At 35.7% G+C, this 13705-nt stretch overlaps 1 protein-coding gene across 1 annotated transcript in view; it reads left to right on the plus strand.

The window, feature by feature from the left end:
• The window catches only part of snrka (SNF related kinase a), a 49664-nt gene that overhangs the window by 19279 nt on the left and 16680 nt on the right, over positions 1–13705 (plus strand). Inside the window, exon 3 of the mRNA XM_026284152.1 lies at positions 7851–7992. Within this exon, the coding sequence (XP_026139937.1) occupies positions 7851–7992 (142 nt within the window). The remainder of the gene's footprint in view (positions 1–7850; positions 7993–13705) is intronic.

The following is a 13705-nucleotide window of genomic DNA, read 5'->3' on the forward strand; positions in this document are numbered from 1 at the left end:
TATCCCTTTAGGTTTTAATCTGGAACACTAGTTGACTAAATTTAATCATAAATCAACATCTAAATGTATGAACAAACTTTATTTTGAAAAACAGTGATGTCATATATCAAATTGTTTTCTGTGATTTTAGCAACCTTATATACAATGTATAAGCCACCAGTGTTCTTCAATGTATTAGCAGTGTTCTTTTGATGCCAGTTGTTCCCTTCATTGCTCACATCAAGATTGCTTTCCCTGATGGTATTTTCAGATGAAATGTTTTTATTAATCTGTTTTTCTGAACTCTGAGGATTCCGTTAATATCAAGCAACATCAGCTGGTCTAGTTGCGTGAGCCGAGAACATTATTAATGTCTAAAAGTAAAACGGACTGTCCTTCCCCAGTTGGTTTTCTCTGTTGTCGCCGGTGTCTGGGCAGTGATTAGGCACTTCATATTGTTTTGTGTGTGCATGATTTTGCACGCAACTTCCTTATTCAGTAACACACACCTTTCTTCTCAGACAGTGAGTCTTTTCAGTAGCTGTCTGACATTTGTTTCAATAGGACTCTTTATTTTGTGATAGAACAGAAGGAGGCAACACAGTGGTTAGGAGTGATGGGACAAATGAGCGCAAAGCAGTTTTTTTTCTCATGAACCTACTGCTCTCAAATAGGGATGTGCTACAAATCTGTAACTTTCAGTTCTTGCTGGAACATCAGTTAGAGCACACAGATGCCACAAACATACAAAAACCCTTTCGGGCCTCCCGTGAAACTTAAATAGTCCTCATTGTTTTGGTCCCTATGGGTTCAGGTCAGCAGTCAGAGGATGTTATTAAACCACACTGAATGGCTTTTGTGTGCATTTTATATTCAGGAGGTAATTAATAATAATAATAATAATATTATATATATATATATATATATATATTATTGTTTCTGAAAATGTATTTAATAAAGTGACAATAATCAATAATTAATTTAAATCAATAATAAATCAATAATTTATTAGAAATAAATAAATTTAAACTGTTTAGTTTATCGGAATTTAAAAAATGTAGTTAACTTAAATGATTCACTATTTAAACTGACAAATAAACTTACAAAACTGAAGCAGTAAGTCATGTTTAAAATGTTAAATGTAGCAAAAATATATTAACTTTTTGTTTAAATGCATGTTTTATTTATTCATTTTATTATTTACTTTTTTAATTAATAAATTAATTCCTTTGGTACTTCAGATGTTCATCAAGCTTTTATTTAGCTCTAAATGGTTTTATAGCTTGACTTGTAAATTATGTCTGGACCAGTTTTATGTTTTTAAATAAATGTCAAATGTTTTCCTATCTTGTTTCATCCAACATGTAAGTGTCCAAATGCCATGAGTCATTGTATGTGTAACAAGTACAGGGTAACTAACATTTAACCAAAGTTATTTAAAAGTCCTTTTTTATGACTTAACATTTGTTAAACTGTAATTATAGACATCTGATTTAGAGATGGACCAGTTTTTTTTTTTTTTTTTTTTTTTTTTAGTTTATGACTTTTTGAAATCCAGTTGGCCAGTGAGTCTTATGTAATAGTACCCCACTAGTTAAGGTCTTGTGTATTTGAAAGTGTCATGTCATGCAGTCCTGCGGATTATGTGGCACTATTACTCATACTTAGGGTTAGAAAATTGAACAAAAAACAACGAATTCAAACCACATCAATTTTATTTAAGAAAATGCATGACGCCTCTAATTGTTAAATTATGAATTTAACTTGCAATTAAACTTATGGAGTGAGAACAGTGTTAATGCTTCAGTTTTATGGAGTAACATATACAACTTCTTACTGTACATTTAATAGCGATATAGTTAATTTGGCAATTAACTTAGCATTTAATTTTGCCTTTAACAGATATAAGATAACGAAAAAAATTTGAAAATACAAAACAATTTTTAGAAGAATTATGGGAATGCTAATTTTTATTTTATTTTTTTACTTGCAAATACCATAAATCTGACACTAGTTTACAATAAATCACAGATAATACAATGCAGATATAGTGTTTTTACTGCATATGAAAATTTACTGCAAATGGATCCTTAAAATGAGTTTATATTCTTCAGACTATAAAGCCTAACCCTTTTTTTTCTTCTTGTAGTAATCAGATTCACTGTTGAGAATATTAGTTCACTGCAGTTTTCCATGTGAGCTTTTTGGTTGTCGGAATTCAAGAGAGCTCTAGTTTACAGCAAACCCCAGAGGTCTAACATGCTGACTTTCACTCACATTATGCATGTATGGAGCAGCATGGGAAGACCGTGGAACCGGGAACAAATAAATATGCATATTTTAAGCTGTTAAAGTCATGTTTAATTTTTTTTTATTTAACAGTAAAATAAAATAACTAATTTTTAAATGCAACTTTTATTGATTGATTTTTTTAAATTATTTTTTTATTGTTGTTATTAATAATACATTGAGTTATTCTTGTTATTTTAGCTGTTCAGCAGGGCATTTAAAATCTTAAAGCATTTGAGATTAGTACGGGTTTGGACTGTGTATGTGCACACCATGCTAGCAAATCGATATTGGATTACATTATGTTGTAAATATTTTATGTTTAGTGCAGACGTTTCTAGCGCCAAGGTTGTGAAACAGTCTAAGATGCATCCAGGCTTGAGCATTGTCCAATCTTGAGGTTTAATTAACCCAAGTTTTTCAGAATGGGCCTTGGCATCAAGTGCACTGTGACAACGAACAACAAATGGATAGAGCTACATCTGACGGCTTGACACAAAGAAAAGCACTTCAGTCACCAAGGAGTCTAGTGGTGATGGCATCTGTTGATGACTTGCTGCAGTTCTATTACAGACTGAGCCATTGTTTCTTTATGCGGGAGCTACATTTGAAGTTCATCCACAGCTGACAGACAGAGAACCACAGATGGACTCGTACACTAAAGCAGCCCTTTGTTTGGCCACAACCTATTAGTCTTTCTCTAGCACTGGAAAGAGTGTGTTTGAGGCATTGTCCTGTCGCCAAATGCATTTATATAGTACTCAGACTCTGAAATGAGTTGTTTGATTTATTTTGCATGGATTGATCTTTTTGATGTGCCAAAAAGCTGTGAATGTCAGAGATGTTGTCTCTGAATGTCTTCGTATCGTTATGATGTCAGTATCTCAATGAGAGTTTCAGTGTCTTTGTTTGTGTACGGCTTTTGTCGCGGTTTCTTTTCTGGAATGAATTGGTGAAGGCATGATCTATCAGTAACTTGACTGTGATTGTTATAATAGTGTGCTGAGTCCTCTGTTGAATGACTGAAGGAAGCCATCAAGTGAATAAAGGCCCTTTCACATGATATGTGTCAATGTTTTCAAGCACGTTGGATGGAGTTAAACGGCGAGCTACAGTTGTGCACAGGTCAAGCGTTGAAACATCAGGGCTCAAATTATTTCAACCAGATCTTTCTGTGGACAGCAGGATTATTGCAATACATATGGAGTGCCACATAAAAATTAATTCAAAGGTTAGTCCACTCCAAAATGAAAATGTTGTCATAAATCACTTACCCCCATGTCATTATAAACTGTAAAAGCTTAATTCGTCTTTGGAACACAAATTAAGATATTTTGGATGAAAATCAGGAGGCTTGTGACTGTCCCATTGACTGCCAAGTAAATTACACTGTCAAGGTCCAGTAAAGGATGAAAGACAACGTCAGAATAGTCCATCTGCCATCGGTGGTTCAACCGTAAAGTTATTGACAAATAAATAGACATTAAAGCTATTAATGTAAATGAAGGTTATTGGTTCGGAATGACTTGAGTGAAAACAGCATTTTTGTTTTTGACATATTTAATTTTTATTTACCGTATTTTCCGGACTATAAGTTGCACTTTTTTCATAGTTTGGCTGGTCCTGCGACTTATAGTCAGGTGCGACTTATTTATCAAAATTAATTTGACATGAACCGAGAGAAATGAACTAAGAGACATGAACCAAGAGAAAACAGCCGCCAGAGGGTGCTCTATGCTGCTCTCTAGAGCGCCCTCTCATTGCTGGAGACGGTAATGTTTTCTCTTTGTGCTTGGTTCTAAATAAATGCGACTTATAGTCCGGTGCGAATTTATATAAGTTTTTTTCCTCGTCATGTCATATTTTTGGACAAATGCGACTTATACTCAGGTGCGACTTATAGTCTGAAAAATACGGTGTTTTTTTCTTCGGTCCCAGGTAATTACTTTGTTCAGCAGTATAGAAAGATCCAGTGCAATCCTACAGTTTTACGTTTATTTAATGCGTTTGGCAGATGCTTTAAGCCAAAGTGACTTTGCATTCAAGCTATACGTTTCATCAGTTCTTGCTTTCCCTGGGAATCAAATATGACCTTGGTATTGCTAGTGCATTGCTCTACTGTTTAAGGCATGTCATAACTTTTTTTCTATTATTTATTTTATTATAGAGTTAAGCATATTGGTCTGTTCATTGATTCAGGACGATAGCCTTCAGTCATTCAAAATTAAACAGACTTTGATTTATTAAGGCATAGCTCTCCATTCTATTTCCTGGTGCTCATAATGGTCAGTGCAGTTCTTTTTATCCATGCAAAGTCTCATATTACAGATGGATTATGAAACCAGTCGAGTACATTTGATTCTCAATTTTTTCATAACTATTTTCATAGTTTAAAATTGGAGCATGGCATGTTCCGCAGGCCTTTATTTGAAAGCATTAATATTTCAAGACCATTGGCATCATGAAGGTGTGTTTTATGGATTATCTCTTTCATTTGGTTTTGAAAACCTTTACACCAATTATCAAGAAGTGTAAATTTAATGACTGAAAAAATAACGTGGGACATATTTGAAACTGACTTTCAGTCAGAATCGTGTTGCTTGATTTGGCAGATGAAAGTCTTCAAATATTAATAAGCAGTGAAACAATTTTGTAAATGTTTTAATAACAAAGTGTGATGCCAAATGTATTTTTTGACTGTAGGCCCATCCCAAATGGAACAGATATTTAAATTGATTTAAACTGGGAAATTAAAAACATGCTCATCTTGGATACACATTTAAACCTTTGTGGGTATGAGCTGCGTTTTATAGTATTTTTGAATTAATTAATACATATAGTATTTCACTTTACCATTGAGAGCTACAATTCTAAATGCTTGTTCACAGCAAGGAAGATAATTATATCTATTAAGTTTTAATTATCATCTTAATTCTTTCACTTTCACTAATTCCTTGAGAATATAGGAGTCCACGCCACGGCTATAACAATATAATAAAAAAGTCAGTTGATTAACATTTACAGCCAATCAGAATTTAGACAACATAACTGCAGTGTGTGCTTATACAGAACATTATCACCATACAACATATGCATAGTTATAGCTATTGTTCTTGGTCTGAATCGGCCTTAAGTGAATACTTGAAGACCGGGACCATTGCTCATAGTCAGAAATCTGGCTGCAAAAGACTACATGCTAAATAATATTATTATCTGCTGCCACCACGAATGAACTGTTTTTAGTTGAAATGTAATAATCAGAACTGACAAAGCTCTCACAATCATATTGTCCATCGGTAGAGCATGCTGTGTGTTTACCCTTGTGTCAATGGTAGAGTTTTAAACACTGCTGGATATCTGGCTCTACAGTGACCTCTTGCTGGGTCAGATTTGTTTCTGATCCATCTGTCTGTCAGTGATCAGAGCGAACCCACAGCCTGTGGGTGTACAGGTCATTACAGCCGATCAGTCCCAGCAGGGACGGAAATAGTCCAGAGCCACTGTCACAGTGCATAACCACGGCTGCTCAGTGCCTCAGGTGTACTGCTGCACACTCCGCGGCAGACTGGAGCTCTCCGAGGGGCAATTATCAGATCAAATATCTCCCATTACCTTCCAGAAATGCACCTCTGCCATCTGTGCAAGCTAGAGGAAGAAATCATGCCTCTTCCATTTTCTCAAATGTGTTGTCAATTTCATAAAATGGGCCTATTAAAGTGGTTTGCTTTTTGCCACTGCAAACTGTTGCCGTAGTTGTGGTGACATCTCTGGAGAGAGAAGGGATAATGGAAGTTTTGTTCAAACTTTCTCTCTCATTTCAGTTATATGTACTTACAATTTCTGGTTTAAGATTAGGAAGTGCATGCCACTGCTCATGTAATGGTTTTATTTTATTTATATATAGTTTTTGATTTATTTATTCATATATAGTTTTTTTCCACTGTTTAGTTATTGAACATTCTGTAGCACTTGTTAATTACATCACTTGTGTTTTGACTGTTAGGGCTCTTGGGGCAGATTTGGACTGCAAACCATTTTTCTCAGTCTTTGGGCCACCCACGCTGCTAAATTGATTTGATGTCTGTTAATAGGCTCGGCCACTTCTCACAAACTTTCCACTGTTCACCACCAGAGCACAGAGTCACTGAGCATATCACACTTTGCCACACAATCACAGAAAATCTGTCATCAGTTTGAGAAACCACATGTCTCTAAAACTGAAGCATTTTGTGATTAGTAAAAACTTCAGGAACAAATCCTGGGATATCTGTGTGCCAACTCTCTACTAGTTTTCCCAACTGCTGCCAGTAGTGTCTAGATAATAAGCCATTGTCACAAATGTTTATAATTTTTTTTTTGTCACATTTGGGACTATTTTAGTCATAGTCTGAAACCCGCATGTCACTCTCTCTATGCACTGCATTCATTCTAAAATTTAACAATGCATTTATTTAATTCTTTTCTTTGGTAGTATAATACACAAGAAATCTTTGAGATGATGTGGGATGATGACAATTAAATTTTTGTAGTAAACTAATCCTTCAAAATTGTGTCCATATTTGTTACATTTGATAAAGTTTGAAACCAAATTCAGTTAGTTCCCCTGTCCCTCAGAAACACTCTTCTTAATCTGAATCTTTTGGTTCTTTTATTATTATTATTATTATTAAATTAACTTTTCATTTTGGGCTGAACTAATCCTTCAAAATTGTGTTCACACTTGTTGGTACATTTGTTGAGTTCGAAGGTAAATTCAGTTCGTCTCTTTTTCTCTCAGAACACTCTTGTCAGTCTGAATCATTTGAGGTTTTTTGTGAAATTATGATAAGCTTTTAATTTGAGGGGATAACTAATCCTTAAAAATTGTGTCCACACTTGTTTGTACATTTAATTGCACTTGACATTAAATTGAGTTTGCCCCCCCTTTCCTACAGAACACTCTTGTCAATCTGAATCACATGGTTCTTTTGTATACCATAATCACAGTTATTTTGTTTTTGGTTGAATTAATCCTTTACAATTGTGTTCAAACTCGGTACATTTGAAGGAGTTAAACTTGAGGGAAGCAAACTTAGTCCATCCATCTTTTTTTTCAGAATGTTCGTTTCACAATGCTCTTTCTGGTCTCTCTTCAGTCTCTTCAACACTTGGTTGATGTAATCCAGAATGTGTTTTTGTTTTTAACCAAATCATGCGGTCCTTTTCTTTGCAACCAAGTTTAGATGGCAGCTTTTATTCACACTAAGCAAATTAAATAAATCAGTTGAAATTAGGTCTGCACTAAAACCACCTGTGAAAGTGTACCCCTACCATAGGAAAATGAGCAGACACCGTTTATTGAGAATCATAAAAACTTAAAATGAATGCAGATAATGTGCCGGATGTTACTCTTTGCCAAATTCTTGGTTGACATTATAGGTATGTAGACCTTTGTCTGTCTTGTTTCAGTTTGGCTTCCTGAGACAATGAAGGCTCTATGATGTTTTTTTCTCTCTTTCTTTCTCTCTCTCTCTCTTCTGTATTCTAATGAATTAAACAGTCTATTGAAAATGCTGATGACATTTTAACCCTCTTCCCTGTAGATATCTGGAGTCTAGGGGTCATCCTCTTCATGCTGGTGTGTGGTCAGCCCCCTTTCCAAGAGGCCAACGACAGCGAAACTCTGACTATGATCATGGACTGCAAATACACTGTACCTGCTCACGTCTCCAACGCCTGCAAAGAGTAAGTTGCTACCTTAACCTCAGCCTTGGCACCAGTCCGATCATCTCTGGCATTTCCTACAGCTTGAATGTCCACATTTTTTCCTTTGGGCTATTGAGAGACAATGGCTTAATGGAGCCTTTCACTGTACATTCATTATCTAGAAAGCCAGACAGTAATGTTGACATGGATGTTAATAAGCTACATCAGGCAGACTCCGAGTGACCATCTCAGAAACACAAACATATTTAAAATAAATGCTGTTCATTAGAATTTTCTGTTCATCAAAGATTCCTTAAAGGTGCCACAGAATGCAAAAATCACTTTTATAAGGTGTTTGAACACAGTTGTGTGGCTATAATGTTAAAATCCATGCACTCATTGTTTAATAATTCAAAAAAATCATAAACAGTCATATTTTGTTTTCCAAAAATCTTCTTGGCTCTCTGTAAGGCTAATGTTGCTAAAGCTACCATTGTCTCTGCCTGTTTTCACTAATGTTGTGTCTGTTTAATAAATGCATTAACAAATTTAATTAATATATTAGATAAATGCAAATAAATGCTGTTCATTAAACTTTATATTTATCAAAAAAGTCCTGAAAAATAAAGTGCACCATCATTTCCACACAAAATATGAAGCAGAAGAATTCTGATTATTCTGATAATAATCAGAAATGTTTCTTGAGTCAAATACATTGTAATGATTTCTAAAAAGATCACGTGACACTGAAAACTGGAGTAAAAACTGGAGTACTGATGAAGAAAATTCAGCTTTGCATCACAGGAGTAACTTTTCATTTTATAATACAAAAAGTTTTCAATTGTAATATATTTGTAATTATATTTCACAAGATTTAATATATATATATATATATATATGTATGTGTGTGTGTGTGTGTGTATGTATATATATATATATATATATATATATATATATATATATATATATATATATATATATATATATATATATATATATATATATATATATATATATATATATATATATATATTAGGGGTTCAACGGTTCACAAAATTCACTGTTCGGTTTGATACGATACACTGATGTCACGGTTCGGTTCGGTACGTTTTAGATACAACAAAATGTAAAAACATCTCAACTTCTCAGAATGCCACAAGCGCACTGCGGGTCATGTGACAAGAACTAACCAATCAGCTTCATCCTTTCCCGTAACAACGTTGAAAGCTCAGCCAAGATGAAGGAACAGCTGATCATAGTTGTATATGGATTGCAATTTTGAAATAAATTTAGTAGCAGAGCTAGCCTACTGCAAGTGATTTTTAGAGTTGCAAATCCATTTATCCTTTGCTGAAATTTCCTCATCTTCATGGAGAGAGCAGGTCATTGTTGCTTAGCAAAGGCAGAAGACTCAGGGGCGCTTCTGCCCGAGCGCTTTGGAAAGGAGGAGAAAGACGCGCCTAGCGTTTTCCACGCGTTTTTAGGCGCGATATGTGAACGGCCCCTAAGGCGCTCGCTCACTCAGCACGCGCTGAAGGCTCGTTGCAAAATGTCTAATGCATTTAACAGACCAGAAATAGAAGATCCTCCAATAACCAACAGGTCTGGTGTTTGGGTGCAATTTGGATTCCCTGTAAGCTATAATGGTGATGATAGAATGAATGGTAAATAGTAAGGTCTCATATCCGCGGCTATAACGTAAATGTAGCCTATCAATCGCCACGATGATGTCTTTTGCCCTGTTTGAATCCGTTCGAAATGTCTGTCTAAATGCTGCGAAGATAGTTTGTATGTTTCTCCTCTTTTTCGTCTTTTTCCAGATACTGACACACTAAGGTGATGTCGGTGTAAATGAGTTGACATGTTTCAAGTATTCCCGCTGGTGTTTTTTTTTTTTTTGTATTCCCGCTGGTGTACTGGTGTAGCAGATGCGACATACCGTTGTTTTTTTTATCCACCACTCTCTTGCAATCACCATTATAGCTTACAGGGAATCCAAAGTGCACCCAAACACCAGTCCTGTTGGTTATTGGAGGATCTTCTATTTCTGGTCTGTTAAACGCATTGGCTATTTTGCAACGAGCCTTCAGCGCGTACTGAGTGAGCAAACGCCTGACTGAGTAGCCTAACATAAACATATAAGTTGGTGTTTTTTTCTTCTTCGGGGATGTCGGGGCGTTGCCTGTTACGTCGTTTGGGTTGGGCTACCTTGTTGAACGCATATCATTATATTACACTTTTTTTTTTTTTTTTTTTTTTTTTATATAATTATTTAGTCCAGCGAACCGTTCGTTACATAATGCGTATCGCGTACCGAACCGAAAGTGTTCAATACGAATACGCGTATTGTTACACCCCTAATATATATATATGTGTGTGTGTGTGTGTGTGTGTGTGTGTGTGTGTGTGTTTGTGTGTGTGTGAATGTGTGTACTTTATTTTGATCAAATAAATTCAACCTTGATGAGCAGAAGATAGTAATTTCAAAATCATTAATAATTGTAATGTTTCCAAACTTTTGGCATGTATTAATAATCTATAATCTATATACTTTAATATATTATAGTACTTTATTATAATATATCATTATTATATTGTTGTCATTATTTTTAAATGCTGCTTTTTATTCTTTACAGGATAGTAAGTATTTTTACGATACAAGATATATATTTTTATGTGCTAAAATATATATTTTTTTAAATAATGAGTGCTGGGGTTGTGGCTTGTGGGCGTGGCTTGGGGCATTATCAGATTTTCCTTCTCTTTTGCCTCTAGCTGATCACATGCCTGATTAATCCTTGCCATCCCAGGAATTAAAGGCAGTTCAAAATAGAAATGAAATTGTATAATAATAGACATAAAGATATCTGATGTGTCCCTAAGGTGTCAGGGTACTTGTGATTGGTTTATCTTAAGTCAGCGTTTGATAGGCTGCCACATCCATACTGATCGTTTCGTGTCAAACAACATGGTTATGTAACTGATAAGCTCCAGGCATAAGCCAGAACTAACCTTTCATTCACAACCCCCATCTCCAAACTGTGTCGTTTAACTCACACTACTAGCTGTCTCTTGCTGTTTGTCCTCAGGAACTTGCATGTCAGGCCAGTGTGTGTTTGTTTTCCAGTTCTTTGTCCGGGCTTTGTGAGCACACATGTTTAGTGTTAACATCTTTCAGAACTACTGCCAACAGCTAAAATTAGACTCTGCTTATAGCTAAGCTTAAATAGAAAGTCTGTTCACAGAGAAACAGTGCAGAACACAAAAGCATGTTCATGTCCAGCTGGTGGACAAAATCTGGGCCAAAATTATTCGTGCTTTGCGTGCCCTGCCACCATTTGAGCAGAAATTTAACTTGGAACATCGTCTTTGCAGATGTGTGTGTGTGTGTGTGTGTGTTTTCAATATGTATGCAAATTAGTTGCATTACAAGTTCATGTAAGTTACATATTGACATGATGGTTAATTGTAATTATTTACATGCAATGATGTTTGCTCCCAAATATTTAGAAAATCTGAAAATTTGATTTCTTAAAGTTTTTTTTTTTTTCAATATATTTTTTGTCTTATATATTCATATCATTAAACTTAAGCCACAATTCTGTCAAGTTTGGCTATAGCTTATATATTTATATAAATTCAATAAGCACATTGACAACCCACAGTCTCAGCAGATTGTTATTTCCACATACTTAATGTCTTATCATACTTTCAAGTAACAAAACACATTTCAAACACATCAGAAAAGTTAGGATGTGTTATAATGGTGCTGCAGACTTCATCCTGTCATTATCACTTCCATAGAGAACAAGGTGGAAACTGTGCAGCAGGGTAAGGAAATGTGTTGGGTCTTAACGTCGTTTCTCTGCGGGATGCCATTGTTTGTCAGAGGCGAGGACTCAATCGTGCAGGAGAATGGGCTTTATTAATAATAAAATAAAACAAAACAAACAACAAAAACTACCCTGTAGGGAAAAACACAGCTGGAAACTTGACTGGCTGGCAGGACAGGGTACACGACGGAACATTCGACGACGCACTGGACCGCAAACACATGGAGAATAAATAGGGACCAAATGAGGAGGGTAATGAGGGAAGACAGGTGGGTCAAATGAAGCAATAATCGGGAAACAAAATGGGCGGGGTCAAGACAATAGAAAAGAGAGCACATGGCACACAGAAAACAAGGACAAAAGCCATGTGCTTGAAAAAAAAACAAGACACGAACACACAGCTAATGAGAATACTCATAAGCCTTGTGTTCACACAAGACATGACAACATAAAAGCACACAACCAATGAAAAACACTAGCTGCGTGCTACACAGCACAAGACATAACAGCACACAGCCAATAGGAACATGAACTGCGTGCAACAACACAAGAATGAACCGTGTGCTACGCAAGACACAACACACTCGGAAAACTTGAGACCGCGCATTCCCACAACAAGACAGAACATGGAGCGCGAGTGTCCAAACCTCAACAAAACATGAGTACCGGGATCCATACACCATGCTCCAACATGAAACAAGGAAACAAGACACGCAGATGAGAGCACACAGCTCGAGCACACTCAAAGTTGCGCGCTCACATGAAAACAACGACATGACGGGAGTGTCAGGGCTCTTTCACAAAAGCATGAATAAACTATATCGAAGTGACAGAACCCTGACATTGTTAGGCTGTTAGAAGTATCACACAATTCTCCGCTGGAAATGAGAAGAAAAGTTGGGCTAGTTTAGCAATGAAACAAAACCTGTGTAACTAGTGGTAAATATTTCAGTACATACCTGCATAAAGATCAATTACTCATTGAAATGCAAGTGACTTTTTCAGTTGAAATGAATTTTTGGTTTTGTCTTTGTAAAGGTGACAAATTGGGACCTACTACAAAGGAGTTGGTTATTCAATGCTGCATCATCATGACTTCAGAATAATCTAGTTTAGCCAGTTTATTTAACGAGTAAGACATATTTCACAGCACAGCTCGTAGGGAAAATGGACAGTGAATTCATTCAAGACAGTATTTTCCAGCCTTAAAGGATAACTTCACTAATTTTCAACCAGCTTTGTAATGTTACGGTGTTGGCAGTATATATATATATATAAATGTTTGTATGTCTGCGAAGTCTTACTAACAATGTTGTAGCAGTATAAACGAGATTCTATTTTTGGAATGGTTTCTATTTCTGCAGTATCGTGGTTGAGAGTTCATTATCAATAACGCTCAGGTACTGAGTTTTTCTTAATGCGGTCATAGAATGCGATTTCAGTTTTTCCTTTCTCTTTGGATAAAGAAGATTGCATAAAGAAGATCTGTAAATTTGCAAAGACTAAAGTCTCAAATCCAAAGAGATATTCTTTATCAAAGTTAAGACTCTAAAACTGCTTATTCAAACACGCCCTCACATGTCTACATCACTATGTGGAAATATTTGCGTAATGCTGCCCAAAGGTTCACGCAAAAGAAAGAAGGCGGGGTTTCAGTAACCGCAGTTAGTGTTGAAGAGGCTATGTCACAGAGAAGCTGTTTGTATCTAGGCGAAAGCAAAAGCACTTTATTTGGCCTTCCGAGAGTAGACAAATTTTGGGGAATTTTTAAGATTACTTACAAAAGAACATGAATGCATTTTATGGATGACCGTTCTGTGAACCTAGGAGAGGAGGCAATTCTGACTTTGCCACGACAATCTGGCATTTTTAAATCAGCTACTGTAAATAAATTAAAATATTTGTTATTAAATGTTTAA

This window comes from Carassius auratus, chromosome 16 (genome assembly GCF_003368295.1).
Source record: "Carassius auratus strain Wakin chromosome 16, ASM336829v1, whole genome shotgun sequence".
Classification (NCBI taxonomy): Eukaryota; Metazoa; Chordata; class Actinopteri; order Cypriniformes; family Cyprinidae; genus Carassius; species Carassius auratus.